A 27,425-nucleotide genomic window follows, 5' to 3' on the forward strand; every position below is an offset into this window, starting at 1 on the left:
AATTACCACAGGTAATAATTTAAGTCATTGATAGAGAAAATGTAGTTACAAAAGACATATCAATTTTATTTCAACATGTACTCAGGGTTTACAACTTAAGAAGACATCCATGTTGGGTCCTTGGCGGGTGCCAGTCTGCAGTGAACTGGTGCCAGTCTGCAGTGAACTGGTGTCAGTCTGCAGTGAACTGGTGTCAGTCTGCAGTGAACTGGTGTCAGTCTGCAGTGAACTGGTGCCAGTCTGCAGTGAACTGGTGCCAGTCTGCAGTGAACTGGTGCCAGTCTGCAGTGAACTGGTGCCAGTCTGCAGTGAACTGGTGCCAGTCTGCAGTGAACTGGTGCCAGTCTGCAGTGAACTGGTGTCAGTCTGCAGTGAACTGGTGTCAGTCTGCAGTGAACTGGTGTCAGTCTGCAGTGAACTGGTGCCAGTCTGCAGTGAACTGGTGTCAGTCTGCAGTGAACTGGTGCCAGTCTGCAGTGAACTGGTGCCAGTCTGCAGTGAACTGGTGCCAGTCTGCAGTGAACTGGTGCCAGTCTGCAGTGAACTGGTGTCAGTCTGCAGTGAACTGGTGCCAGTCTGCAGTGAACTGGTGTCAGTCTGCAGTGAACTGGTGCCAGTCTGCAGTGAACTGGTGTCAGTCTGCAGTGAACTGGTGTCAGTCTGCAGTGAACTGGTGCCAGTCTGCAGTGAACTGGTGGATGACAGAGACAATAATATACTGTAGTGAGCAGTTTGAAGCAGAAGTCCCAACATGTGATCCACAGGGTTTTCCCAGCTGAGCACAAACTTCATGCACTTTGTTTCCACAGCAGAATCAAGTGTAACCTGTTAAAAGGGATATAAAGTTGTTATTCCTATGTTATTAATTTTCTACTGCCAAGTCTACAACCGCAGGAAAACAAAGTATAAGAAACTTAATCTTCTAATCATAACATTTGATAAATATTCATTGGAGAAATGTGAAGTTAATGAACTAATATATATATATATATATATATATATATATATATATATATATATATATATATATATATATATATATATAGGTCCTCAAAAAATTAGCATATTGTGATAAAGTTAATTATTTTCCATAATGTAATGATAAAAATTAAACTGTCATATTTTAAATTCATTGCACACCAACTTAAATATTTCAGGTCTTTTATTGTTTTAATACTGATGATTTTGGCATACAGCTCATGAAAACCCAAAATCCATCTAAAAAATTAGCATATCATGAAAAGGTTCTCTGAACGAGTAATTAACCTGATCATCTGAATCAATGAAGTAAATCTAAACACCTGCAAAAGATTCCTGAGGCTTTTAAAAACTCCCAGCCTGGTTCATTACTCAAAACTGCAATCAAGGGTCAGACTGCTGACCTGACTGCTGTCCAGAAGGTCATCATTGACACCCTCAAGCAAGAGGGTAAGACAGAAAGAAATTTCTGAACGAATAGGCTGTTCCCAGAGTGCTGAATCAAGGCACCTCAGTGGGAAGGAAAAAGTGTGGCAGAAAACGCTGCACAACGAGAAGAGGTGACCGGACCCTGAGGAAGATTGTGGAGAAGGACCGATTCCAGACCTTGGGGGACCTGAGGAAGCAGTGTATGGAGGACCAAAACGGACATAATAATAAATAAAAGAATAAATATTTATCCAACATATTAATAAATAAAAGAATCAATATAAAAATAAAAGAATAAATATATAAATAAAAGAATAAATATATACTTTGTTTTGATTTTATTACTTCTCCCTTTTCCATCCATTTTCTTACACTCTTGTCCCTCAGTGGGGTCATGAGGGGTGCTGGCGCCTATCTCCAGCTAACGTTCCGGGCGAGAGGCGAATTGCAAAAAATATTAATTGCAATTTTTTTGTTTATAATTCCATGAAAGCCAAAAATTATATGCTAACTCAGGCCTTGGTGAAACTTGTCTCAATATTATGAATTATAAAGTTGTTCCATTCTTCCCAAAATTTCCTTGTGATATAATCCTGTGTAACCAGTTAAAGGAGACACATCGAATTTAGTTATTTATCAAACCTTTCTGATGAAATGTCCAAATCTTTCAATAGTGAATTAGGGCCACGTTTTTCCAGCCAGTAGAAAAAAAAACTGAAAGTAAAAAAAACAATATCTTATTGAAACAAAAGCATTAAAAATCAAGCTTTACCAGCAGTAGTGTCAGATACTGTTCACAAGAATTTATCTTCATCAACAGCATTATATCTAAACAGTTCACATATTTAAGAAGTTACAGCAACAAAAACAATATTCTGCTTTTTAGAACACATTTGTGAAACTCAAAGTCCCTGGTACTTTTTAAACTTTATAGTTACAGCGAAGGAGGAAATTGACTCCATTAAACTTAAACTTAAGATGTCATGTATAAAATATTCCATATAGAGATGGTTTTGTTAGATATTTACAATTCACTTTGAGTGAATTATTTAGATCTATAAAATCAAGAAAATGTTCTTAAGTAATGTATGCACGCTTTTCAATAAGGAACGGAATATTTGATCAAGAATATGATTGCTTAAATGTTGGGAGAGTGCAAGGCCATGATTTGCCCTCTGCTTAAGACAACGTCTGTCATCTTAAACTGAAGCTGTAGCTCAAGGAGATTTTTAGTTTTATCAATTCTTTGAACAAGGTAGGTCAACGTCTCATGGATGACAGAGGGAAAATTCTGGACTTTGAAAAATACCTGCATAAATAAAATTTTAAATGCAGTAAAATAGTATTTCAAGCTGTAATTAAATGTCTCCCTCAGGATTTGATTAACACAAGCTTCATTATTTTATACAGCCTCAATACCACAGGTTTACCCACTGTTTATCCAGGGCCACATTTTTACAGACAAAAATTGCAAAATAAATCTTTAAGAACAATCATCATCCAAAGGACTTTCCCTTCCCCCTTGAAAAGAAGAAATATACTTAAAGAATTTTTTTGTTGTATGTAAAAAAAATTAGATACAGCTATTAAAAATTCCCTTGACCCCTCAAAGCAAAATAAGTAAATTTTGAAATATTAAATAATATTTATCTATGTAAAGAATACTTAAGACTAAAATTTGATATTGTGGCAAATGATTGTACCTTTTGCCCATCTGATGTAGAAACTTCGCAACATTTATTCTTTTCTTGTACTTATGAATCTAAATTTTGGGAGGATCTTCATAATTGGTTGCTGACCAACAATTTAAATATTCCAACTTTAACTTACGACAATATTAAATTTGGTATTTATACTTTGGACACAAATTTGGAATTTATAATTAATAACCTGATCATTATGGCCAAATATTACCTACACAAATATACATTTTGGAAAATTACTCCCAACGTTCGATGTTGGGGTTAAGGTTCTGTTCAACTCTGTGAAAATGATTGGGACAAAGATGCTGCTCTGCTCCGTTTGGTTTTTGACATTTATCCATTTAACAATCTAGACATAGTACAATAATTCAAACTGTTCAGTTTATTATGCTTTATGCTCATTTTATTTTCTAATATTAAGCACCTACTGTGTTATATGGCTTTTATGTCATTCTGTAACCCCTTTTTTTCTTTTCTTCTCTTAGTATATTCTTTGACTGCTAGTCACTCAAGAATAAGAAGTATGTATGCTTGTAAGATTTGACTGTTTTTATAATATTAAAAAAATCGTTAAAAATTATTTCCCTCCTGACCTTTAGGTGGCAGTAAAACATCAATTTGAAAAAGCTTGAGCCATCACGCTCACCGTACTGGTTGCGTGTCCAACATTTCGCGCGAGTTTTGATATAGGAAACTTATTGTTGGCGTAAACTGTAGGGTTTTTTGCTTTAAAGGGTTTACATTAACATCTCAGTGGAAGCGCTGCGTTTAAGCTGAACACGACGATCATGTAAGGTTTCAAACATTCACTTAGAGGAAACACCAAACATGGTAAGCAGGTTAAAGGTTTTTCTTACTGCGTTATTCAGTGTGTAACGAAGTGTCGTTTCTGTTTGTCTGTGGCAGAGGAGGAGCCTGGCGCCCAGTCAGCTGGCTAAGCGCAAACCAGCCGGACAGGCCTGCGGTGACCGGGGGCTCACAGGAAACACCGTAAGCTCAGCTCTGAATGGTCACTCATCACCTCATCACCTTCACTTTAGTAAAGGGACATGTAAGAGCGTGAATCAATCATGGTTCGACATCAAAAACACTTTTTTTACAAAAACAAAATGGTAAATATAAAAGGCAAGGTCAACTTGTGTATTCAAGCTTTAAAAATGCATCAGATATGAAAGTGTATTTCAGTGAATTCCCGTAGAAATCAGTTTAATTCGATTTAGGTGCGACCAGGCTAAGTGTTTTTGATTTGAATTGTTTCAGAGCAGTTAAATAGATGTGAATCAGAAACTGATTTGTATTTAAACATCACCTTCCTTCACTGTGAACCCAGTGGATCTCTAAAACACTCCATCATGACAGATGTCTAAAGCCAGGACAGTCCTAAAAAGTCTTACATTTTCACTGACAATGTGTTTTCTGCGATTACAATTCCAGCAGTCTATTTGGCTGCATCACTGCGTCCAGTCCAGCTCATAATTTAAACACTGACCTCTGCATATTGTTCCCAGCCCTCCACAAGGGGTTTAGAGAATGGATAGATAAGATATGTTTCTTTCTTGTGCTCTTTTTTTTCCTGGCCAGGCTGGGCCTTTCCCCTTTTTTTAACACTTTGAAGAATTTGATTTAACATTCAATAACATTTAATTTCCCTGCGGGATCAATAAAGTACTTTTTGAATTTGAATTCAAAGCTGCACTGATGACTGAGTTCTGCATAAACTCCTGTTGCTTGGTGTTTGGTTTCATACAACACTAAACATAGGCTTGTGGAGCTGATAAAAAGTGTTACTGATTGTATGAATTTCTCTTTTTAGGAGAAGAGAAGGAAAGTGGATGGGATGAGGGAGAGTCACATTTCTCCCTACAGGGAGCCTCTGACACAACTTAACAAGTGGCCTGGAAGCATGGAAGCTGACAGACATGTAAGCATGGTTGAAAATCCCAACATCCCTGTAAACATTTCCCTCTCTTACTAAAAGTCTTGTCTGCAGGAGTCATTTATCCGAAGCATTCTCTCCAAGCCTTTTAAAATTCCTATTCCCAATTACACAGGTGAGTTTAACCAGCTTTGCGACTTCTCTTTATGTCCAGTGATGGAGAATGACTTAACCGTCTGTTTCCTTTTGAAATTGCTGACAGGTTCACTAGGCAGCAAAGCACTTGGCCTAAAGCATACAGGAGTAAGGAAATCGCTCCATGATCCATTTGCAGAAGATGCTTTGGTTCTTTATGAGCCGCCGACTCTGAGCGCTCATGATCTGATCAAAGCTGACAAGTAAGTTCCAGACACATTGAATTCCTCTTTCTGCTGAAATGCAGCTTGACAAGAAAAGCCCAAAAATAATACAGATCTGATGGATGTATTCATGCACAGTGGGAACCAACTACTGCCAAACTGCAACTGACAGAATAAACAAAATGACTTGTTTTTTTTCAGGGAAAAGCTTCCAGTTCATGTTGTTGTGGATCCAGTATTGGGAAACGTTCTCAGACCCCATCAGAGAGAGGTAATTTCAAACAAAATGATGTAATTTTTGTCACATCTACGTCAATGAGAACAGATTCTGGCAATCCACATGAAGTATGTCTAAGCCTTGACGTAGATCAGTGTTTCTCAACCTTTTTCGGGCCAGCGCCCCCCCAGCCTTTATCCAGGTCCCTCACCGCCCCCCACCAAAGAATTTGTAGGCTACTTTGCACTGACAATTATTTTATTATTAATGTTACTATCATTATTGTAGATGTTTTGAATCGGCGCACCGATTATGTTTCCCGTACACTTCAGCGCCTTACGCTCCTTCACCTCGCGCACATAACGGGGTAAATGTAGCGAGTTTTGCCCTAAACGTATCGTCGTCTGGAGGAGGAGGAGTGGGGGGGGGGCTGGGGGTGGGCGATTTATGTTTTCGCATCCACCTGAATAATGTGTAGTTGAGCTCCTGCCCATGACATTTCAACAATATTATTTTACCTTTTATGTGGAAATAGTGTCTGTTTATTCTTGCCATACAGTCTCTGTATTAATTATTGCTCTAAAGGTCTTGCCATACCAGTTTATTCCTCCGTATTTACTTTAGTTTCTTAGTTTATTCTTGCATTTTGTTCTTCATTCATTTCCATTCAGTTTCATTTGATTCATATTATCCTCTGTCGGGTTATTGCTATGTCCACTTTAGTTTCTTTCCTGTTGCTACATTTATATGATTGTTTATTGATCATATAAACGATCAATAATCGTCATGTGTTTCACATCATGTGTTGATTTTTCACTGTTCAGCGTCGGATTCTCTGTTTTTATGCCATAATTCACATCTAGTTCGTCGCTCCGTTTTGCCCGCTTCTCATGTTTCAGAGTTTTGCGCGGCTTTTTTTTTTTTTTTTTTTTTTTTTTTAACCCCTAAGGTGCAGGGCGGTCGGGAAGCGTATCGATGGGGAAAAGGCAGACTGACATAAACCTTTTAAAACAACGGAAACAATTTCTGCATTCTGATTATTGAAATTTAAAAGTGCTGTGTTGTTCTATCACCCCGTTTCATACCGGACCACTTACAGCACCGTGTTAACGCTATAAAATGAAGGCTCTCTATCGTGGTATCACCCATGGAGGGATTTCTTTTATTTATTTAAATGGGTTCATTTTTCAGAGGGATACAGTGAGGGTATCGTGATTTTAGTAATTACATGTTTGATTTTCTGTTGTCCTTCCATGGAAGCGGGCAGCTTTCAAACGGAAATAAAACACTTTTTAATATAAATTGCTGCTTTGACATGATCACAGAACTGCCAAAACATATGTAGCCTACATAAATACCAGACAAAGTGAATCACAGCAGCGTCATCAGCTGGTGTAACGCTGAACTGATGCGGAGCGGAGCTGCGCCATGAAGCTACAAACACTGAATAATAGAAGAAGAAGAAGAAGAAGAGCTGCCATCGATACAGTTGCAGCCAAGCATAATTTAATGTTACACAATACAGTTTTACCAAGTTGCTCAGAGTCTAAACTGGTATTGTTGTGGATTTAAGGTGTAAAGTTTACCTTCGACCAAACGCCCCCCAAAGGCATCCCAGCGCCCCCCTTTTGTAAAAATGTCCGCCAGCGCCCCCTGCTGTCCTCTGAACGCCCCCTGGGGGGCGGTACCGCCCACGTTGACAACCGCTAACGTAGATAGTAATCCTTGGTCAGTGCTTCTGTGTTTTTGTGTGTCTCCTCAAACCCTCAGTCACTCAGAAGATGGTCGTTCTTCTTGTTATAGCAATTCCTCATACTATCACTTCATGCAGTGTGAGGAATTGCTATAAAGTTAAAGACTTGTTGCGGTCTACTGTTCACTGTCACTACATGCTCATCCAGGGCGAATGAATCCTGCGAGTCAATGAGTTGATGCAATCTACTGGGTTTTCTTGGATGGAAAACTTTTTTTATCAGTTGCCATAATAAACTGAACCTGAGTTCAGTATTATTACTGAGAGCACATTATTGACTTTTAATTTATCTACATGATCTGAGTGCCTTGAGATATTTGTTGTTACTTGGCAACATGCAAATTCACTTAATTGAATTAAATTATGGCAGTAGTTGCAGAAGTAGTTCATCTTGATTAAAATCTGACCAAAACAATGAGTTGTTGGAAATTACCATAAAGATAAAATATATCTTATTAATAGCATTTCCCTGAGTCATATAAATGATGTCTTTCTTTGACATGTTTAGGGAGTGAAGTTCCTTTGGGACTGTGTGACTGGCAGACGCATCCCTGGATCCTACGGCTGCATCATGGCTGATGAGATGGGCCTGGGAAAGACTTTGCAGTGTATCACTCTCATGTGGACCTTGCTACGCCAGAGCCTTAATGCCAAGCCAGAGATAAACAAGGCAATTGTGGTTTCACCATCTAGTCTGGTTCGGAACTGGTATAATGAAGTAGGAAAGTGGCTTGGAGGTCGTATTTCACCAGTGGCAATCGATGGGGGCTCAAAGGAGGATATTGATAAGCAACTAGGTAGGTCATGTTTTCTAGTGTCACTAAGAAACTGCAGTAAACCTTATGAAGACAATGTAATTCTTAAGCCAGCACTGTAAGCATGAAGAAAACTGGTGTGTTTGTATGAATGTATGTAAATAAGAAACCTGATGGTTTCTGTTTTATTTCTCTCATTTTGAATATTCACGGAAACATTATCCGTCACAAGTGTGTCAAGGAAAAGCTACAAGTGGTTATTTTGAATAATTGTTTATTATCGTAAAGTTTACCCTTTAATCATGTTGCTGTTCATTTCTGCAAACACTGGTATGAGCTAACTTGTGCTTCACTTCAGCATCTTTTCTGTTTTCTCTAGTGAACTTCATGTCCCAACATGGTTTGAAAGTAGCAACACCCATCCTGATAATTTCTTATGAGACATTTCGACTTCATGCTGACGTCCTACACAGGGGCAAAGTTGGACTTGTGATCTGTGATGAGGTGTTGTGCATTATACACTTCAACCCAGAGATAAAGATGAATTCTGAAAGCCAAGTGTTACATTTTTCCTCTCTGTTCTTAGGGGCATCGACTGAAGAATGCTGACAACCAGACTTACCAGGCTCTGCATGCTATGAACGCCCAGCGGAGAGTGCTGATATCAGGCACTCCAATCCAGAATGACCTGCTGGAGTATTTCAGTCTGGTCCATTTTGTAAATGCTGGAATCCTTGGTAAGCTGCATCACCTACAGAACATCTGAACACAACAAACTTATTTCCCATATGCATCTTTGTAATGGCAGGTACTGCCCAGGAGTTTAAGAAGCGATTCGAGCTTCCCATTCTGAAGGGTCGGGATGCAGACGCCAGTAACAGAGATAGAGAGGAAGGAGAAAAAAAACTCAAGGAACTCATCAGCATCGTCAACAGGTGAACTCCATAGCCTTGGTGTTCTTTAGTTCTGTTTTCCTCTCCAAGATTGAGCATGTGCTGCTTCAACAGGTGTTTGATTAGGAGAACATCGGATATCCTGTCAAAGTATCTTCCTGTGAAAATTGAGCAAGTTGTGTGCTGCAAGTAAGTTGACTTGTTTCATTTCTGTCTAACTGGAAGTCAGTTATTTGTCATTGGGTATTTAAAATAATTTTGGCTTGTAAGTTCGTGGCTTATCAGGATATTACACTTTAATTGTAGATTTTCTTCTGTTTGTAATGGCAGACAGCACTGAGTGTTAGTGCTACTACTTGACCTATTGACCCTGAGCCCAAAAGCCAACTTGGGTCTTTTAAATTCTTCCCCTGAAGGCCAACAATTGTTTCATCATATTTATTATCTCAGCTTTTTTTAAAAAATAATTTGATTTTATTTTAATGTTCCCAAACCCGACACTATTCACACACCTGGCATGTATTTATTTAACCAGTGAGTGTTTGTGATAGGAATTGAGACAGGCTTCTTTTACAATACAGATGGATTGAAAGAACAATTTCTCTCTGGAAAATTGTCATCTCTGTCTCCTACAAAACATTCTTGGATATCAGGTCCTTCTCAAAAAAATAGCATATTGTGATAAAGTTAAGTATTTTCCATAATGTAATGATAAAAATTAAACTGTCATATATTTTAGATTCATTGCACACCAACTGAAATATTTCAGGTATTTTATTGTTTTAATACTGATGATTTTTGGCATACAGCTCATGAAAACCCAAAATCCATCTAAAAAAATTAGCATATTACATCCGACCAATAAAAGAAATGTGTTTTAATGCCAAAAAAGTCAACCTTCAAATAATTATGTTCAGTTATGCACTCAATACTTGGTCAGAAATCCTTTTGCAGCCTTCAATGCGGCATGGAGGCAATCAGCCTGTGGCTCTGCTGAGGTGTTATGGAGGCCAGGATGCTTCGATAGCCTTAAGCTCATCCAGAGTTTTGGGTCTTGGTCTCTCAACTTTCTCTTCACAATATCCCACAGATTCTCTATGGGGTTCAGGTCAGGAGAGTTGGCAGGCCAGTTGAGCACAGTAACACCATGGTCAGTAATACCAGTGGTTTTAGCACTGTGAGCAGGTGCCAGGTTGTGCTGAAAAATGAAATCTTCATCTCCATAAAGCTTTTCAGTGGATGGAAGCATGAAATGCTCCAAAATCTCCTGATAGCTGCTGCATTGACCTGCCCTTGATAAAACACAGTGGACCAACACCAGCAGCTGACATGGCTCCCCAGACCATCACTGACTGTGGGTACTTGACACTGGACTTCTGGCATTTTGACATTTCCTTCTCCCCAGTCTTCCTCCAGACTCTGGCACCTTGATTTCCGAATGACATGCAAAATTTGCTTTCATCCGAAAAAAGTACTTTGGATCACTGAGCAACAGTCCAGTGCTGCTTCTCTCTAGCCCAGGTCAGGAGCTTCTGCTGTTGTTTCTGGTTCAAAAGTGGCTTGGATGTTTCTACTCCAGACTCAGTCCACTGCTTCCTCAGGTCCCCCAAGGTCTAGAATCGGTCCTTCTCCACAATCTTCCTCAGGGTCCGGTCACCTCTTCTCGTTGTGCAGCGTTTTCTGCCACACTTTTTCCTTCCCACTGAGGTGCCTTGATTCAGCACTCTGGGAACAGCCTATTCGTTCAGAAATTTCTTTCTGTGTCTTACCCTCTTGCTTGAGGGTGTCAATGATGACCTTCTGGACAGCAGTCAGGTCAGCAGTCTGACCCTTGATTGCAGTTTTGAGTAATGAACCAGGCTGGGCGTTTTTAAAAGCCTCAGGAATCTTTTGCAGGTGTTTAGAGTTACTTTGTTGATTCAGATGATCAGGTTAATTACTTATTCAGAGAACCTTTTCATGATATGCAAATTTTTTTAGAAGGACCTGTATATAAAACACTTAAAATAAAGAATACAACATTAACATCTTTGTTAATCATGTTTCCTCTGGTATTTTTATGATTTATCTATTGGCATGGATTTCAAACCTTTGAGGTTTGAAGTCCTCCTTTCCATCACCATAATCTTTAGTGCCCTCCACAGATTCACCAAGACATGTAAGCCTGGATTTTGACTGGGCCTCTCTAATACATTAGTATTGCTTTAGGTCAGATTAAAAAATATTTAATCTGCTAAATCTACCATGTGTATGAATAATTTTGGGCTTAGCCGTTATGTTTGTGATATCCCTTGCTCTATGATGATTTTCTTTATACAATGCTAAGCGGAACCCTGATTCCTCTGTTGTACAGACTAACTCCTTTGCAGATAGAACTGTACAAGCGCTTTCTGAAGCAGGCCAAACCCACAGAGACATTGCAGGAAGGCAGAATCAATGTCTCCTCACTGTCTTCTATCACATCTCTCAAGAAGCTGTGTAACCGTAAGTGCAGCAGTGTGGCCTGTCAGAAAACAAGTTCCACTTAGTTTGTTTTAAACACAACTGAAACACAGCTTCAGATGCTAACTTTTTACCAGTCGGCATTATAAATTCGAATTTTACTGCTAATATGTCATTATGTGACTTATTATACAGCCTAAATATTGCACTTATAATATACAAGTTATAGACAATGATGTAAGCAATTTCATTGCAGCTGTAGTTGTTTGCATACTAAACACACTGATCACTGTCCTGATCCTGTACCAGATCCAGCTCTCATTTATGACAAGTGTGTTGAAGAAGAGGAGGGCTTTGAGGGCGCTCTCGATCTGTTTCCTGCTGGTTACTCCACTAAAGCACTTGAACCTCAGCTGTCTGGTAAGAAAACATTTCAGTGGACTACTGAAGGCATGTTGAATGATGAGTCGTCATGACTTGATCTGCTCTTTATACAGGAAAAGCTTGTTCATCTGGCTCTGCTGTTCAACCATTGTATAGTAATGTCAATTCAATTCAAAAATACTTTATTGATCCCAAAGGGATCAATATCCCTACTGGGGATATTGTGCATCCCCAGTAGGGATGCACAATATATATCAGCATCAGCAGTGGTATTGACCAATGTTAATCATTTTCTAACATCGGTCCAATGAGTAAAACTGGGCCAATAGTAACAACCCATGTTTATTTCCATCTTGTTTCCGGAGGAGAGAAGGTTGGTCATGTGGTATTTGTTTGGTCAGATGACAGGTCAGATTGCGGTTTTGGATTATATGGTGTTTCACAGAAACAGAGAAGCAATGAAGGCAGTGTGGTCACTTTTATAGTGTCAAAAATGTTGTATATAATATATATTGGTTGTAACAGCAGTACTAATATTGGATATTGATATTGATATTGGCCCAAATTTTCATATTGCTGTATCCTTATTCTCCAAACGTAACATGCTATGAAGCTACAAAGGCTAAACATGAAGAAACATGATGGTACTGAGCACCAAAAATAGAAAATTGTTTCATTTGCTTGAACAAATTACAAGGTGATCAAAAAGCAATACTGAAGCAACATCTAAACAACATCAACAATGGATCTAATTTAGTTCCAGTGAAGAATGGCAGCTAATTTAGTTACAAATGCCAAGTTCCTTTCTGAACAGAAACTTAGTTAGTTAATAACTAAGCCAATGATAAACTTAGTTAGTTAATAACTAAGCCAATGATAAACTTAGTTAGTTAATAACTAAGCCAATGATGAACTTAGTTAGTTAATAACTAAGCCAATGATGAACTTAGTTAATAACTAAGTTCCTGTATTTAAACAAAATGATTTTCTCTGGTTACTTTGTGTGCATGTCCATTATCTGTGCTCTGAGCCTGATCTGAAGCCAAAACTGATCCACTGCTGGCAGATGTTAGCTTCATAGTTAAAGGGGGACCTTGTGGGATAGCTTGGCTAACGTGGCTAAAGATGAAGTCAATATCTGCAATGTTACACTATATCGCCAAAAGTATTCACTCACCTGCCTTGACTCACATATGAGTTTAAGTGACATCCCATCCCTAATCCATATGGTTCAATATGACGTTGGTCCACCCTTTGCGGCTAGAACAGCTTCAACTCTTCTGGGAATGCTGTCAACTCTTCTGGGAATGCTGTCCACAAGGTTTAGGAGATTTTATGGGGATTTTTGACCATTCTTCCAGAAGTGCATTTGTGAGGTCATGTACTGATGTTGGACAAGAAGGCCTGGCTCTCAGTCTCTGCTCTAATTCATCCCAAAGTTGTTCTATTTGGTTGAGGACAGGAATCTGTGCAGGCCAGTCAAGTTCATCCACACCAGACTTTATGGATCTTGCTTTGTGTTCTGGTGCACAGTCATGGTGGAAGAGCAAAGGGTCAGATCCAAACTGTTCCCACAAAGTTGGGAGCGTGGAATTGTCCAAAATGTCTTGGTATGCTGAAGCATTCAGAGTTCCTTTCACTGGAACTAAGGGGCTAAGCCCAGCTCCTGAAAAACAACCTTACCCCATAATCAACCTTCCACCAAACTTTACACTTGGTACACTGCTGTCAGACAAGAACCGTTCTTCTGGCAATCGCCAAACTCAGACTCAGATTGGCAGATGGAGAAGCGTAATTTGTCACTCCAGAGAACACGCCTCCACCACTCTAAAGTCCAGTGGTGGCAGCTTTACACCACTGCATCCAATGCTTTGCTTCACTTGGTGATATATGGTTTGGATGCAGCTGCTCCACCATGGAAACCCATTCCATGAAGCTCTCCTTGCACTGTTCCTGAGCTAATCTGAAGGCCACATGAAGTTTGGAGGTCAGTAGTGACTGGCTCTGCAGTTGTTGACCTCTTTGCACTATGCTGACCCCGCTCTGTTAGTTTATGTGGCCTACCACTTCATGGCTGAGTCGTTACCAAACATTCTGTTTTCTTAGAAAACCCAGCTGACAGTTGAAACTGGAATATTTAGGAGCAAGGAAATTCAACGACTGGATTTGTTGCACAGGTGGCAACCTATCACAGTTCCACGCTGGAATTCACTGAGCTCCTGAGAGCGACCCATAGTTTCACAAATGTTTGTAGAAACAGTCTGCATGCCTGTTTTTAGTGCTTCATTTTATATACCTGTAGCCATGAAAGGGATTAGAACTAGGCCTGTCTTGATAAACAATAAATCAATTAATCGCATGATAAATGAAAATGATCGACCTCATTTTAATTTATTGGCTTTATCGTCACTTCCTTGATTTTTCTCTTTCTGTTGATGACACTGGATAAAAAAAGGCTCAACTCCGGTGCTCTGCACTGACCCTCCCTTCCTCGTTTCCTAAGCACCTGTCTTCTCTATCTAAATCTAATGATTATTGAAGGGTAATATGGTATACAGACTTCATAGTCTGTTCTCTTTTGGTTGAATGTACTTTTTATTTCCACTTTGGTTTTATGTTTTTAGTTTTTATTCAAGTGCATTTATTTTGTTAACAGAGACTGAGTCCATTTTATTGTTGCTAATGGTTTTTTTGTTTGTTTTGTTTACCAGTTCCCAGTGTTAAGTGTTCTTGCATTATTATGTCATTACCATTACATCAGTTTAAAATGTATTCAAACAATATTATTGTTTATCGCAATAATTTCTGAGACAATCACTCGGCAAAATTTATTGTGAAAGGCCTAATTGGAATACCTGATTCCGATAATTTGGATGGGTGTACAAATACTTTTGGTAATATAGTGTATATTCCTAAAGAAAAATTAAATGAAAGAACCTCCTCCTTCCACTCGTTTGAGAGGTTAACTTGTCAGAAAGCATTAACCCCTTAACTGAGGACACAGGCGTCCTCATGGACCCATCGGCCTTCGTGTAAACGTTTTGGGGGTGGCATAGTGATTCTTTTAGAGTTGTTACATCACTACTCAACAACAGTAATAGTCTTAAAAATCTTTTAGTGACCTCTGACTGAAAACATAAACACAGTTTTGGAAACTTCTCAGTTTTTTCACCATGTATGGTTTGACCTTGTTTTACTCACCCTGTCTTCTGTTCCAGGTAAAATGGTGACTCTCGACTACATTTTGGCTGTGACGAGATCCACAACTGGTGACAAAGTGGTGCTGGTTTCCAACTATACTCAAACACTGGACCTCTTTGAAAAGTTGTGCAGATTTAGAAGGTGATTAAAAGACCAAATGTTTGGCAGCTGGATCTGATTAAATGGGTTTCAGTGTTGCTTTGCGGCTTTTTCAGGTACCTCTATGTTAGACTGGATGGCACAATGTCTATCAAGAAAAGGGCTAAGATCGTGGAAAAATTCAACAGTCCACAAGTGAGCTTGAAAGACAGTTTTGGATAACAGTTAAAGCTGTGAAGCAACCATGAACACTATGTTCTTTGTGTTTGACAGAACCCTGAATTTATTTTCATGCTGAGCAGCAAGGCGGGTGGATGTGGCCTCAATCTGATTGGTGCCAATCGCTTGGTAATGTTTGATCCAGACTGGAATCCAGCCAATGATGAGCAGGCAATGGCCCGTGTGTGGAGAGATGGCCAGAAGAAGACCTGTTACATCTACAGACTGATCTCTGTCAGACATGCACTCTAACTATATTAACAGTAACTCTTACTATGACATTTTTATTTAAGTGCTCTATTTTTCCTCTTGTAATCTAACTCTCCAGTGTGGCAAGTTAATGAGCTGTCATAAACGTGGCAAAACGTAGATGTTGTGGAGATGTTTGATATGTGTGTGTTTTCTGACAGACTGGAACCATTGAGGAGAAGATCCTGCAGAGACAAGCCCATAAAAAAGCCCTGAGCAGCTGTGTGGTGGATGAGGAGCAGGATGTGGAGCGTCACTTTTCTCTAGGCCAACTTAGAGAACTCTTCACACTCAATGAAGAAACTGTCAGTGACACACATGACAAGTAAGGAGAAATCATGTTGAATAGTTTATCTGTTGGTTATCAGCAAATGCTGCCAAATTACAAATTAGGAGAAGAGAAAAGTTTTCCCAGCCAACATGGTGTATTTCAGTTGAAGCTTTATGTTACAACAACCATGGTTTTGTTTGGACATGTCTTTAACCACATGTTTGGAAGCTGATCACGTGTAAAACAGAGGTGATAAGTTGTAAAGAAAACGAGTTTCTTCCAGGCAGATGCTTCAGAAAGCAGCCCTCTAGAAGTGGTGCCCATGTCCAGTTCTTGAGAGCTACCAATACTGCTCCAACACACCTGAATCAAATGGCTGAATTCCCTCATCAGGGTCAGTCACCTCTGCAGGGGCAGGTAATAAGCAGTTTGTTTGATTCAGATGTGCTGGGCATCTTGGATAGACCTGGGCAACCCTGCTTTAGAGAGCTGCTTTCTTCTTTTTCACAAGTGAAATGGGGCACACAAAGTCTTTCCTAGCACACGTTTTACCAGCACCACATGACAGGAGGTGATGTGTGTGTGACCTCTGTCTACAAGGCATCCTGTGATGGCCGTCGTTTTGACGAACATGGTTAAAAAAAATTTAGTTTTTAAAATAATTATTTAACATTCAATAGATTTTTTTTCATTAATTTTAATTAATAATAGTTCAGGAAAAGCTGACTATAGAATCTACATCAACCAGCTGAACATGTAGCTTTTCTTTCTGCTGTAACAAAACTGGTCCCAATGACGATGCATTAACAACTGATTTAAATGAAGCACCTAAAATATGAACAGTTGACCTTCTGTCTCACACCTTCCTTCTGGTCCGCAAGGACCTAAACTGGTCCACCAGCTTGGTCATAGTCACATGTATCAAGGGGTTGCTGCTGTGGCTATTGTCCTGAGATTTTGCAGTTTTTCTCTGGACAGACAACTTTTCATGTCTGTCTTGTTGTTATTCTGAAGACTAAATCTGCGCTCGTCTGTGACACTGGAGACTGGAATAACTGACACTTCTGCCAAAGTTTTAAGGTCAAATATTTCTCCAGTTGAATTGATCAGAAATCAGCAAGACTTTCTGAATGAGGGGTTTTCAAATCCCTCAAGCAGTCGCTTTAGCAGGAGGAAATCCTGATTACCAGTGCTTCAGTTGCACCGTAGTGGTGACAGACGCGTCTCAAAGACTCCTGTCCATATTTCTTCAACTCGCTCTCAGCTCCTGGATAATGAGATGCATTCAGCACGGTGTCTAGATCTGAGTTGATGCTCAGATGGGAATCTTTTTTTGATTGAATTAGACACCTCTTTGATGTATTCCATGCATAAAGCTGCAAATGTCTGCACGTCTCCATGAGTAAGTGTGATGCCACAGAACTTGCCATCTTGTGAAGCCTTGTTAAATTTTTTCTCCACCTCACCTGGTCCATTCATTCAGTCTTCCAGACTGGCCACAGTCATGCTCACAACAGGTGAGATGGAGGAGATGTTCACGTCTTCTGTTTGGAAGATGAGGTTCATGCGGTCCACCACAGCTAAAACGTCAGTCAGCAAGTGAGTTAGAGCAGGGAACATGTATGTTTGAAGACACTTTCTGATGCCCTTAGCTACCGGGCAGATTTTCCCATCTTCCTCCTCTCCCAACTCTGACATCAGAGCCATATATTTGTATGCCTTTCACTGCCCTCTCCAGCAACAGCCAGCATGTAGCCGATGGTTGTTTAGGCTCAGCAGGTCATGTTCCCCCATTTCTTTTTGAAGTTCATTTGATCTGCGCGTTAGTATTGGAGAATTCTTGAAGTATGTATGTATGTTAACAGTAGTGATATATGCACTAATTTGAGCTGTTGAGGGTGTTGTTGCTGCACCCTCCCTCTCCATCTCCTTCTCTATCTATTTCTCCTTCTGAGTGTGAGATGTGCGAGCAGCTCTCCATCTAACTGGTGAATTGAGTTTCCTAAATCTGCTGGGGTTTACTCTGTCCAGATCTGTGGTAAACTCTGTTTAAGCTGGTATCGTTTCTGACGACCTCCATCCAGATGTCCCACCCTTCTTCCCCCTGTGAATTAGCCAGACTGAGCAGCCTGCTGCCAACTAGATTCACAGGGCACACCTGTTAGCTGTTGCTCTTTCTCTTTTATTACAACGTGCACTTGTTACTGAACCAGGTTGGTTTTAGTGACTCGGGCGAGTCCCAAAGATGTTGTTTTACATATAGTTTTGGGCTAAAAGCAACCTATCAAACATTTTCCACCTTTTCCTCTCCAGAATCAAACATCATAGCTATTTTACAACCATTTTCTTTACATTTTAGCAGAAATGATCAAATAAGTAAAATCAATAATCTAGCCTATCTTTCACTTATGCTGACACTGAGAACTAAAAAGGGAACCTTTGAGAGAGCAGACCCAGTATGGCATTTCGGGACCCCAGAACTAGCCTGATGATGAAGAAGGTGTTCCATCAGGAGGAGGCTCACAGCACTGATTGACAAAGGCAGGCGGACCTGCAGGTCTGATGCGGTTTTGTCTCTGCATGGATGGTGAGGTCACACAGGCCTTGGGTGCTGGCAGGAACAGTACTGACTTAGATCAGCAGGTCTCTGGTCTTAGGGTGATTTTCTTGTGCACATGGCGGTTCTCAGCTTCTTGCCTTGCCACCCTTGAGCAATATTCACCTTGTTTCGAGATCTTTCTGGTCCGTTGTGATGTAAGCGAGCTGGTCTCATGGAAGGAATGCACCAGTCCTTCTTCTTTGCCTTTGTTCTTTGTCTTCATCTTTGTTTTTGGGGGTTTGAACCCAGCTGATGAGAGAAGCGCAATTTGAAGCCACATTTGAAGGTGGCTGGTTGGTCCCCATGCTCAGGACAGCCTTTGGCTCTGTGGCCCCGGCTCTTCTTCAGCTGCAGAGTTCTTTGTCCATCTCCATCTTGGCTCACAGCTGCCTGGAGGACCCAACCAAAGATTCCTCTTTTGCATTCACTTTTTATAGGGTCTATCACCCTACAGACATGTTTGCCTTGGCTGGCACTGTTGCTGTGCTTGTTTAATTGGCTGACTGCTTGGATAAATGATCTCAGATCCATTAGGTTAAGGGGGTCCTAGTGGCTCCGCCGTTTCCGCGCTCCTCACTTGGGAGTGCCAAGTGCTCTCCCAAGGGCTCGGGCGGCCTTCCCCTCACATAACTTGTATGTAAGAGATTCCTAGCGTTGGTCTGGGCACCGCCCTAGCAGCGCTAGTCGCTCCAGGGTCAGTCCCTGCCGGTGACGCCCAGTGGGGCACCCGCGCACCTTGCCCCACTAGGTCCCAGTGTTTGTCACAACCGTAGAACACGGTGTGCTGGGTGACCCATTTCGAGGAGTTTACCGTCTCTCGTCGACAGGGACTACCGTTCCAAGTCCCCCACGTCACCTGCACGAGGCAGCAATGCGCTCAATGGAGTGGGATCCGCACCGTCTCGACTAGAGGAAGGTGGCCTCTAGACATTACTAACCCCCTGAAACCACCGGGGTCGCCCCTGTTGGGTTGCCAGAATTCAGCAGGGGGGTTATCCATAGAGACATTATGACCTGATGTCTGTGATAATGTCCCAGGGTTGCTCGAAGGTCATCCTACGTCTGTTGCCTGCACAACCTTTTCTTTAAAAGTTTAAGTTGTTCAATTTGTTACCAAATAAGACCTTGGTCATCTCTGCTCTCTTGTTAGTTCCTCTTTCCCCTGACCTTTCACCTACCATCTACCTCCAATACAACATCAGTAATCTTTAATTACAGTTACAACATTTTACACCTTTTCACGTTCAATGTCAAAATCACATTTATAACCGTTTTAGTTTCTTTGATTTAGCATTCATTTATAATATTATGATAACCATAACTTATTAGTTACTCTTATTATAACCATAATGTGAGTTATTACAGACATTTCTGAAAAGAAACCAAGAATAATCCATTCTAATTATTTGATACCAAAGTTAAAGTTACTTGTTTTACTTGTAAGTATTTCCACATGTGTAAGTATTCTTATAAGTAAACCAATATAAATGTAATTATTTTACTCTGGGTCTTATCCAATTACTCAAAATGTTTAGACTTCATTCTTTAAAACTTTTATGCATTAAAATAAGGAATAGTCTCAACTACTTTTATAAATCTGCAAGCTGGAAACTTACTTCCTCTTTTGTCAGGAAGCCTGCTGTTCCTGTTTCATGGCTTGGCAACACTCTTTCTGCCTGACTATGATTTCTTATGATTATATAGAAAAAAGAAATAGAATTAAAGCAAAGTTTGCAGGAGACAAAACACGACGAACACAACCTGACTGATTTTATTGATGTGTGAGTCTATTGCTGGGTCTAGATGTTACTTTGTGTAGTTAATTTTAAAGGTAACTTCATGTATTGTTACTGTTAAACTAAAATCTCCAGCACGGGAATAATGGGATGATCTCGGGTTTTCTTGACAAGGTATCATGAGCAGCAAGCACAGTCCTGTGCGCACCACAGTGAATGTTTACAAGAAAGGGGCAGTCATTCTGGCACAGCAGCTGTGCAACTCTGGCCTTGCAGCCCACCATCACATTTGCTGCATCATTCCCAAGTCCAACAACACAAGCCATAGCAGGGTTTCCCCCAGAAAGCTTGGTAAGCCTGGCACCGAGGCAGTCCACCGTGTTTTTGTATTAAAAGATGTTAAGTTGACAGGAAATGTAAAATATTACTGAGTAATTATGTTACTGGAAGACACTGCTGACAATACATAAGCCCACAATGATTGTATCTTAAAAACAAGAAATTAAAAAATACAATTAAAATAAATATCTATTATTTGCACTTCTTTTCAATCCAAACTAAGTCATCAGTGAGTGGATATAAAACATGATGTAATACTGATCATGTTTACAACCGGCCCAAGGCATTAATGAACTAAGAGAAAATTGTTTAACATTTAAGATTTTAAGGAGCTGGCAAGTTTACTTTGTAAAAGTTCAAAGAATAATATTGATTATTTTGTTACCATAGATACAATCTGATGCTCTCAGTTTAATCTTTGAGTTTTAGCTGTTCACAAATACATCTCAGTAAACTACAATTATACAGTATTTGACTGCTCTGCCAACTAAACTTGACCCCCTCCCCCAGATTCCACTAAATCCATGGTAAAATGCTGTTAGTGGTGCTGATGTACTTCTCAGCAAGAGGTGCCTCTAAATCAAATTCAAGGCCTCATACAACCTTGGACCGGCCCTGCATGATGAGCTAGATCCTACTAGGCCTGTCGAGATAAACGATAAATCAATTAATCGCACGATAACTTAAACCTATCGACCTCATTTTAATTATCGGCTTTATCGTCTCTTCCTGCCTTTTTTCTTTCTGTTGATGACACCAGGGGTGAAAGTAAAAGATTTAATGGGGGTACGCAGTACCTGCTGTATAAAATCAACGGGTTCACTGTGCAGCTGTGAGTTCACCCACTAATCAGCTGTGACTGATTAGTTTTTTAAGAACAATCTAAAACACCACTTAATCAGTTAATAAATAACTTTTTCCCCATTTCATATCGTTTCTGAACTGTTCGTGCTTTGCTAGAGCAGCGGAGCAACACGACGATCGCGTACGGTTTTGAGTCGATCTCGGCATTAGGTGACAAACTGAACGCCGATGAGACCAGCACGTCCTCTGGCTCACTTAAAACGTTCGTAACTTTATGAAAGAACAACAACAAAATCAACAAAACGTGTTCAAATTAATGACCCAACTACAATAATAATAATCTCAGTGATTATTGTTTCAACAAGGTGTTGCGCAATTCTGTGCGTTTCGGTTCTATTACCAAAATAACGAGCAGAGCAGGAGTTAAAATGAACTCATCAACCACCACTGTGTTCAGGGAGCTTATTAATCATCGCAAAATAAATATCAAGCCTGCAAACCTAATATCGTATCGGACTGAATGTTATGTTTTTAACTAATCTCGGCTTGGGGAGCGCAGGAGGTTGCCATGGCAACGGGTGTGCTTAAATGACTTTCTCATGGCGCTTTACAGCCGCTGTAGTTTCTGAACATTCAATAAAGACAAACTTGGACTAATTATCTCGTTCTTTGTGAGTATACATCATTAAGTGTTTAACAAACAAATGGCTTCTACCGCGATAATTATGTGAAATTAATTGTCTAATATTAAAAAAATAGCTTGGTGCTGTCGGACTCAGAGTCTGAGAGGCTTTTCCTTTATCAAACACTGTTTTTGCTTCTTATTTAGTGGAAATATTGATGTTGATGAGACTTTCTCTAAAATAATAACTTTTTTCAACCTTTATAGCTCCACTGTAGAAAATGAGGCTCTAACATTCACAAATGACAGTGAAATAAAATCCAGTCCAACATCTGGTTTGAGGTGATTCTTCTGGATCCTGTTGGAGGAAAAACATCCCAACTTCAGAAGATGAGCTTTAACCTAACAGAGCTCTGTGGTTCCTCCTGTTTATGTTGCTTAGTTTTTATTCAAGTACGTTTTTGTTAATGGAGACTGAGAATCCATTTTATTTTTGGTTGTTTTGTTTATTTAGTTTATCAGTTTCAGTGTAACGTGTTCTTTTGAAAATAAAGCGTATCTATCTATGGCAGGAAATTGCATGCATTATTAGTCATTTCCATGACTGATAAGGTCTTGAAACAATATTATCGTTTATCGCAATAATTCTTTAGACAATCGCTCAGCAAAATATGTTATCGTGACAGGCCTAGATCCTATTGCACTACGAATCTCTCTAAAGCCTTGCGGCCCGCCAGACTTATAAAACACTGGGGTAACCTGCTCCTTCCTCAAAGAGAACATCTGCTCTGACTGAACTCTGTATTCCCGCCAGTCCTCCCTGCTGCCAGTTGATCGCTCAGCAGGGTTCCCCCCAGAAAACTTACTAAGCCCGGTGGTCGGGGCGTCGAGGCGGTCCACCGGCGGTCCACCGTGTTTTTGTATTAAAAGATATTAAGTTGACAGGAAATGTAAAAGTATTACTGTGTAATTATATGTTACGGGAAAACATCTCCAGTGAAATGCTATTTAAATCCACAACTAGTCTAAAAACAACAAATTTGCACTTCTCCTTAATCCAAATGAAGTCAGCGGCTCCATCAGGCCCCCAGAGCTTCAGGGGCCCCATAAACGCTAATATTTTAAAACAGACCACAGATACATAAATGTAACACTTATTTATTGAGATTATCAATCCTGGAGATGTGGTCTAGATCGTAACACAAATAAGCCCACATTAATTCATCTTGCACATTTATCCAGTACAAGTGGCAGCAGTGACACCTGCTGGCCACAAACTGACCACATGTTCATCAAATGCTACGACTGATAGCTAAAGAAGTTTACCCACGTGAAGTAGCTTAAGAGTCACAATAAACAGGCACATCAATATGTACGGATACTAACAAGAGCACACGAACAGTAATAAGCCAAAATACTTGAAATACTATGCAACATATACTCGCAGGTGAGAAGCTAACAATGTGCAGCATGCTAACAACGGCCCGACGAACACAACGTCATCATACCGCACAGGCGGAACTACTAAATAACTACCTTAACACATTTAACAACAAAACACAAGAAGTCAGGAACGCACGTTCATCCCAACCGAAACCGTCGGCACCAGCTGCACGCCTCCACGCTCAGAGACACGGTTTTTCTGCAGTTGCTGAAAGTGCCATGGAGAACTCACCACTGGGTGGCGCACCTCCCCCTTCCAGACCAAATCAACCAACACCTGGCCCAATCTTAATGTCCACTCGGGCCTTTGTAACAGCCATATTTCACTAAATCTAACACAGAAGCTGTCAGAGGTGCTGATGTTTTAGCAGCAAGAGGGGCCCCTATGTCATATTCTGCTCGAGGCCCCATGCAGCCTTGGACCGGCCCTGCATGATGAGGTAATCTGCTGCACTACGCAGAGATGAGCAACAAATGGGAGATTTAATTCAATGCTGCTAATGTGGCTTCAGTAGCTCTTTCATTTCGTGTCTGTTGAGGTTTTTAATAAGAGTCACAGAAACTATTCTGGTTGGTCGAGTTTATGGGACGAGTTTCTCAGATCTCCACGCGCATTAAGTCTAAGTAGACAATGCATTTTATATGGTTTGATGCATCGTGTAACCGGAAAAGTAATACTAAAAATAATAATGAAATAATAGAAAATCAGCGTGATGCGTGACTCTGAGGAGAGCACAAAAGCTCCTCACCGGGCTGAACCTGCATGATGAGGTTAGTGCTGCTCGTTATCCACAAACTTTCCGGCCAACCGGGACCACAGACATAAACTTTACAGGGAAGACAGACAAAGAGCCACAAGCTGGGCAGCGTGTTGACGTAAACGCCCCATATAATTGTTCGTTCATAAAGATGAATCATTCTCACCACTCCACAACGCGACCTCTGAATTCGCTACAAGTTATTCCTGCGGTTCACTTTGAGCTACGTAACCAACCAGAGCTAACGCGGCGGGTTTTAAACTCTTACCTAGAGTTCTCCAAAGGATCATAATTCCTCACAGTAGGTTTATCCACACAGTTCAGCCTGTGTCCAGTTTGAGTGAAAGGAGGCGCGCGCGATCCCGCTGAGGCAAAGCGCAGAGGCGCCAGCTGTGTGATTGGTCCGCGCGCTGTCTGGTTTAAATGCATAAACTATAAACCTATCTTTTAGGAATAAATCTGCTCTGCTAGTGAAATGCTAAGAGCAAAAGAGACGCTTGCAGCCAGGTTTAAAAAAATATATATATTTATTTTTTATTTATTTATTTATTTTGTAAACAAGCAACGCTTTGCCTGGCGGCGGGGCTAGTAAAGCATGGCGGGCTGCCAGGTTAATAATACACTGGGGGAAACCCTGGCTCAGTGTAGGGCGGATTACTTGTTTATCCATCATCTCCCACTGCATCACTCCCTCTTTTTTTATCAACACGATAGTTATTGGGCTTTTTAAAGAAACTTCATACGCTAAGCTGCCTTAACATTTTTTTCAAATGTACTCAACAATGTCTGTCAGAACCTGATTGTGATCCGTGTGACCGGCAACTTCTTCTTCTTCTCCCTTTGGTTTTATTGGCGGTTAACAAAAAATTGTAATGTGCTATTACTGCCCCCTAGCGGACTGGGATGTGCAGTGTAAAAAAAAAAAAAACAGACAAAAAGAAAAGCGGTCAAATACGGAAAATATTTGGTTAATGTGGTCCTTCTACTCCACTCACTGCAGCTACCAGCTGAATATGTTATCTTTAGCCAAGAACTGAGAGATGAATCCTTTGACACTCCCAATACCTGCTGGGATTTTTATTTTGTTCTACAAAATTTCTTTCTGTCCTCCTGTCAGAATTTGAATCTAATGGATTGTCTTCCTTTGTGGTGATGTTAGGTTTCACTGCTGTCGCTGTGTAAATGGCAGAGAGGTCCGACTGCCTCCAGAAGGTGCTGACTGTACCAGTGACCTTTCCCAGTGGAACCACTGCTTTGACAAGAAGGGACTGAGGGACCAAGTGCTGAAAGCCTCCTGGGACAGTGCTGTCTCCTTTGTCTTTCATCAACGCTCTCATGAGGATCAGAAGGGTGTTATATGAAACGGGAATTGAACTAAATGTTTTAAATTTTCTGTAGATACTTATTTATTTGGATTTACTTTTTGACTTCTACTGTTCCCTCTTGTGTTTAATAAAACAGGATCACATATGCAGCCATATTTACAGTGGAAGACATGTTGGAAGGTCATTAACCTCCACAAATGTAGCTGTGGCAGGCATGTCTCTAATGTGTAGAGATTGCACTGCTATGTGGTAAACGCTGGTGAAATAAGGTTCAGGTGGGTGTTGGTGCATTGGTGTCATCCAGTTTTCGTTTCTTTATTTAGCAAAAACTTATTTTATGCAAACATTTTTCTTAGGAGCTCCAATTCCTATACTGCCGTCTGTAATTACTGAAAGGTGTGCTTTAAAATGTCCAGACATTCCAGTGTCTTCCAATAAACTTATAACATTCAAATCTGTAGTATCTTGTACCACATTCTCTTGAGTTATATATTCAATTCTTTATTGAAAATATAAGACATCAGATTACTATGCTAATGTAGAGTAAATTACAGTAAACTCTGACTGTACTCGATGTTAATTAAACTTTTGCCTCAGCGACAACCCGAGCCGCATGCCGTTTTGCCCGCCGGTACCCATCAGCTGCTTCTGGAGTCCCACAGGCCAAAACAGCCCGATAGGACTCCTTCTTCAGCTTGACAGCATCCCTCACCGAAGGTGTCCACCAACGGGTTCGAGGGTTGCCGCCACGACAGGCACCAACAACCTTGCGGCCGCAGCTCTGATAGGCCGCCTCGGCAATGGAGGTACGGAACATGGTCCACTCAGACTCAATATCCCACACCTCCCCCGGAACATGTTCGAAGTTCTGCCGGAGAGAGAGTTGAAGCTCCATCTCACAGGGGACTCCGCCAGACGTTCCTAGCAGACCCTCACTACACGTTTGGGCCTGCCAGTTCTGACCGGCTTCCTCCCCCACCACCGGAGCCAACTCATCACCAGGTAGTGGTCAGTGGACAGCTCCGCACCTCTCTTCACCCGAATGTCCGATGAGACCATGACAAAGTCAATCATCGAACTGCGGCCTAGGGCGTCCTGGTGCCAAGTGCACATATGGACGCCCTTATGCCTGAACATGGTGTTCGTGATGGACAATCCATGACGAGCACAGAAGTCCAACAACAGAACACCACTTGGGTTCAGATCGGGGGGGGGGGCGTTCCTCCCAACCACGCCTCTCCAGGTCTCACTGTCATTGCCCACGTGAGCGTTGAAGTCCCCCAGTAGAATAAGGGAGTCCCCAAGAGGGGCACTCTCCAGTACCCCCTCTAAGGACTCCAAGAAGGGTGGGTAATCTGAACTGCCGTTTGGCCCGTAAGCACAAACAGTCAGAACCCGTCCCCCCACCCGTAGGCGGAGGGAGGCTACCCTCTCGTTCACCGGGGTGAACCCCAACGTACAGGCGCCCAAATGGGGGGCAACAAGTATGCCCACTCCAGCCCGGCGCCTCTCACCGTGGGCAACTCCAGAGTGGAAGTACGTCCAGCCCCTCTCAAGGAGACTGGTTCCAGAACCAGAGCCATGTGTCGAGGTGAGGCCGACTATTTCTAGCCGGAACCTCTCAGCCTCGCACACTAGCTACGGTTCCCTCCCCACCAGAGAGGTGACATTCCACGTCCCAAGAGCCAGCTCCTGCAGCCGAGGATCAGACCGCCAGGGTCCCCTCCCTCGGCTGCCGCCCATAGCACAATGCACCCGACCCCTTTGGCCCCTCGGAGAGGTGGTGAGCCCATCGGAAGTGGGACCCACGTCTCCTCTTCGGGCTGAGCCCGGCCGGGCTCCGTGGGCCCGGCCACCAGGCGCTCGCCATCGTGCCCCACCTCCAGGCCTGGCTCCAGAGTGGGGCCCCGGTGACCCGCGTCCGGGCGAGGGAAAACGAAGTCCAAAGTTTGTGTTCATCATAAGGGGTCT

At 41.3% G+C, this 27,425-nt stretch overlaps 1 protein-coding gene across 2 annotated transcripts; it reads left to right on the forward strand.

The window, feature by feature from the left end:
* Positions 1–3,720: 3,720 nt before the first annotated feature.
* On the forward strand, positions 3,721–25,914 carry rad54l (RAD54 like). 2 transcript variants are annotated; one of them, XM_008408143.3, is made up of 18 exons: positions 3,722–3,941; positions 4,017–4,100; positions 4,924–5,031; positions 5,101–5,161; positions 5,249–5,384; positions 5,547–5,616; positions 7,824–8,112; positions 8,450–8,574; positions 8,657–8,807; positions 8,879–9,005; positions 9,078–9,152; positions 11,317–11,447; positions 11,715–11,825; positions 15,008–15,131; positions 15,206–15,284; positions 15,363–15,542; positions 15,719–15,882; positions 25,289–25,914. In XM_008408143.3, exons 1-18 carry the CDS (start codon positions 3,939–3,941, stop codon positions 25,488–25,490), a joined length of 2,220 nt encoding a protein of 739 aa, XP_008406365.1. In that variant the 5' UTR covers positions 3,722–3,938; the 3' UTR covers positions 25,491–25,914. The 2 variants fall into 2 exon arrangements, with proteins under 2 accessions (XP_008406366.1, XP_008406365.1); XM_008408144.3 differs by lacking the exon at positions 25,289–25,914 and having other exon boundaries at positions 3,721–3,941; positions 15,363–15,571; positions 15,719–15,830.
* Positions 25,915–27,425: the final 1,511 nt, after the last annotated feature.

This window comes from Poecilia reticulata, chromosome 4, assembly GCF_904066995.2.
Source record: "Poecilia reticulata chromosome 4, P_reticulata-male-v2, whole genome shotgun sequence".
Taxonomy (NCBI): Eukaryota; Metazoa; Chordata; class Actinopteri; order Cyprinodontiformes; family Poeciliidae; genus Poecilia; species Poecilia reticulata.